Source organism: Euphorbia lathyris, chromosome 3 (genome assembly GCF_963576675.1).
Source record: "Euphorbia lathyris chromosome 3, ddEupLath1.1, whole genome shotgun sequence".
Classification (NCBI taxonomy): domain Eukaryota; kingdom Viridiplantae; phylum Streptophyta; class Magnoliopsida; order Malpighiales; family Euphorbiaceae; genus Euphorbia; species Euphorbia lathyris.
The window spans coordinates 83,791,411-83,795,540 of NC_088912.1; the positions used below are offsets into that span (position 1 = coordinate 83,791,411).

The window sequence follows — 4,130 nt, forward strand, 5'->3', positions numbered from 1 at the left end:
ATACTTTTTTCTAATAATTATTATAACTGACAAAATTATTTACAATAATTAATATAAAAAATATAAAAATATTAAGTTAATCGGTGTAATGCATGGGTATTCAACTAGTTATAGATAAACTTTTAAAACATAATTTCTATTGTAAATTTTCTCTTGATTTTTTAAGTATTTAATTTGGTTAATTACATAAATACACGACCTCTCATATGAGTGGAATTATTTCTCATCACATGAACGGTGATTTTTATCTGGTCAGTGACTGACCTAATGAATTTGTTTAATTACCTTTAGATCAAGAGATTGACCAAATTCACTTGGTCAGTCATTGACCAGGTGAAAATTACCGAATCTAAATCTTACGATGATTTTAATTTTCACCATATAATTTTAATAAATTTAAATTCAATGGTAAATGATCAAATTCACTTGGCCAGTCGTTGACCAGATGAAAATTACTGGTCACGTGAAATGCTATTAAACCTATGGGCCGTTTGTTTGAGGGGATAAAAGCATGGGGATAGGGATAAAAAATTTAAAATGAGTTATCACTTGTTTGTTTATGAGATGGAGGGTGAGATAATGAGAGGGATAATGATTTTATCTCATCAAACTTATACCTGTAGGGGGATGGTATTAGATCTGGGATAAGAAGAGTTAGATGGAAAAGACTAAGTTATCTCTGCAAGATAGTTCAATTTAATGTATTTAAAATTGGATAAGGATAATAAAGTAAAATATATTATTTTATCATTATCCCTATCCCATGTAACAAACATGAGATAATTGATTCCAACATCTTATTTTTATCTCTATCCCAATCATTTATATTTATCCCTATCCCTATCCCCCTCAAATGCCAAATGCCCCGCTATAGTAAGAATGTCAAGATGTAATAAATTCTTATAAAAAAATATGTAATTTCTGTGTTAAATTCTTGGTTGTTTTTTAAATATAGGTCTTAAATTCTTATTATTACACGGGAAAGGATGGAAAAGAAAATATTTTTTTTCCTTAAGAAAAAGAAAAATAGTTTTTTTATATATATAAAAAAACATGCGTCATATTATAGATAAGAAAAGTGTAAATACAACATGAAAAATAAGAAATAAAACCTTAGATAGGTAAAGAATACACCTAACACACGATCCAAACGTAGGTAAGAAAAAAACTATAAAAAGCAAAACAAATTATCCAAGGTACAACAAGCACAAAAACAGATAAAACATATATTTCTCGAAACTTCAAATCCGCTGAGAAGCATATGTAATCCAATTTTCATCATTTGAGTTATTCTGAATTTTTTTAATCTAAATCTTTTTTTTACAACCACGTAAATTTAATAATCTACGAATAAGATCTATCATTTCTGCTCCTACTAAATCAGAAATGTTACCAATGAAAAAAATAATAAATAACAGATATAGTTCAAATTAATTGTAAAGTTTTATTCATATATGTAATGTTTAATGTAATTTTGCCATTTGGGTATTAAACATCCCTAACGTTTGCTATAATTCATAGTAGGGGCTTAGGGCCCAATAATAATAGCCCATTTCACAATAAGCACGTGAGATGCACATGATATTCAACTGGATGTGTGTTCAAAGTAATTTCCTAACCATGCATGTGCAACTGGCAGCTAAGCCGTCCACGTCATCCTACGGGCCTTCATAACCCAACTCCGTTCTGCTCAATCGATATTAGCTATGCGCTAATCAAGAACCGATATCAGAAGATTCACGCAACCCGAAAAGCTTGGCAGAGAAATTTCAATGGCGGAAACAAAATCAGAACCAAGATCTCCGTCAGGTATGTCAACATTCGACGTAATTAACTGTTTATCGATATATGGTTCATATGCTAGTACAGTGCTAGGTTATACTGCAAATAATCTATCTAGTTACTTTTCTTAAGTTTTGATCATCTCGAGAACTCTGCGATCATTCGATTATAGGCTTTACGTAATCCTGATTTTTGAATATTTCTCTAATTTTGATTTCTTCTTCCTCGACCATTGAGGATTGGCTAGGTCGAAATGCGGTAGTAGACGAGAAATGAAATCGAATTAGGATAAATATTTCCTTCAATGAAAGTTTAATGTCTTATAGAATGATTGAATGAACTCTACGAAGATGAAATGTGTGTAGATAACCATTTTAGTAAGAGAAGAACTCAGTGTTCTCTTTTGTGCTTTTGAAGATGAAACAGAAAAACATGTCAAATCCCCCAACATATTTGAAAGGGCGAAAGAAGAGATTGGGGCAATAATTCATATTCCAAAACACAATAAGGAAACACATGGAACAAGTGATGACATTGATGAGACTACACCAGTAGATGAAGTCAAAGGACCAGGTGTTTTTGAACGAGTGAAGGAAGAGTTTGAGGCTCTGATTGAAGCAATTCATCCTAAGAAGGATGATAGCCACAAAAAGCCATCTTCTTAGCAGGGAAATGAAGTAAGTTCGTGAAATCTTCATTTATTGGGGGGTTTGAATTGAATTGAATATTGGAAATTATTCTTCATGATTTTCAATTTTCTTGATATGTATCTCTGCTACAGCTTATTTATGAGATACTCTGATATGTTGGAGACTGTATAACTGCTTGCCCTGAAATGAAATACATCGTAAATTTCCAAGTTAGCTCTAAGCACACAATAAATTTTATGTTATATTCTTGCTATCCTTATCATTTGACTATTAATGTGTTTTATATTCAAGAAGTAGTTTGGTATTTGAAAAATCAATTTCTCTGCTTAGCTTGCCTTGCTGACCTTGAATTCAAACTGTGACTTTACTTCTTGTGTTTAAAAACATCTAGTTAAGACAAATGGTTGGTTGTTTGAGATTGTCACGTCCATATCAGATTTTGCTGCTTGTACTGAATGAGCTCAAATATCATTATTAGATCCAACAACCATTGTCTGCGTTATTATTAGTTAGGTAGGGTTCTGCCAAGTGAAAACTTTAGTTGTTTAAGATGATTGATTTTATCTAGTCCCTACACCATATTTTTGCTTCCCTAATGCAGTTCTATATTATGAACAAAGTTCACATTACATTCCTATTGTCATTCTATCACATTACATTACATTCCTATTGTCAAAGATAGAATGAACTTTCTATAGTCATGGTTTGAGTGACCTTGAAAGAAGTTCTCTCTAATCTTAGAGTCAGCTTGGATGGAGTTGAGTTGAGGTTGATTGAAGTTGAAATAATCAACCTTGATTTGATGTAGGTGAATGATTTTTAAGGTTGAATAAGTTTGTTTATGAACCCTCCCAACCTAACCATCAATGGAACAAGGAAGAAAAGGTTAGTTTATGGGATGCAATAGAATTAGACAAGTGGATGACTGACTAGTTAATTTATTAGCACAATCATTTGCTAATTCCCAATAAATGTAGTATGTTTATTACTTTGTGTAAATGCATTGATGCCTTGGTATCATTAATTAGTCTGAGAAGCTGCCTTGCCATTAAATACTACAGGAAGCTTTTATTGGTCCCTTTGACCAATACAGAGATACTTATGATTTACTATATGAAAGCCAATTATGGATGCAGCTTGGTTTTTAAATTGAGATGTTTCGGTTGTGGAGACATGACCTAAATGCTAGAATCTCATTTCTCATGTAATCGTTTTTTTATATTTTCTAAATCACCATTTTCGGAGCTTTTTTTCACTTTCTATGTCCTAACCAAACTACACTCAAATGATATCAAAATTATAAAGTTCAAGAACTAAGGTTGCTTCGAATACTATTTCTATCAACTCTACAATGGAGAGTTGTCTGTTATTAGAGTGTTCATCTTGATCAACAATAAAAGTTGTTATGTTTATAAAGTGTAAAGTTAGATTTAATGTCCAGTTTTAAAGTTCATTGACCATAAAGAAAGTAAGAGCAAAGTCCAGTAGTGCTTTTATAATGTATTCTATTATAAACAAAACTTGTCACCTCATTTCGAGGATTTTCTTCAAAAGTTTTGGGTTTAGTGGACAATAATTGATTTCTAGTATCAAAAATATATGTCCACTTTATTATGATGCATAGATTTAATGTTTTGTTTCTCACAATCAAGTGCCAGAACATTGAGGGACTGATTGTGAGTAAGTTAATTTCTCAAA

At 31.5% G+C, this 4,130-nt stretch overlaps 1 protein-coding gene across 1 annotated transcript; it reads left to right on the top strand.

Moving 5' to 3' along the window:
* The first annotated feature begins 1,650 nt into the window (after positions 1–1,650).
* On the top strand, positions 1,651–2,645 carry LOC136221797 (uncharacterized). Its single transcript, XM_066009222.1, has 2 exons — positions 1,651–1,809; positions 2,200–2,645. The coding sequence occupies exons 1-2, from the start codon at positions 1,773–1,775 to the stop codon at positions 2,445–2,447; spliced, it is 285 nt and encodes a 94-aa protein (XP_065865294.1). The 5' UTR covers positions 1,651–1,772; the 3' UTR covers positions 2,448–2,645.
* Positions 2,646–4,130: the final 1,485 nt, after the last annotated feature.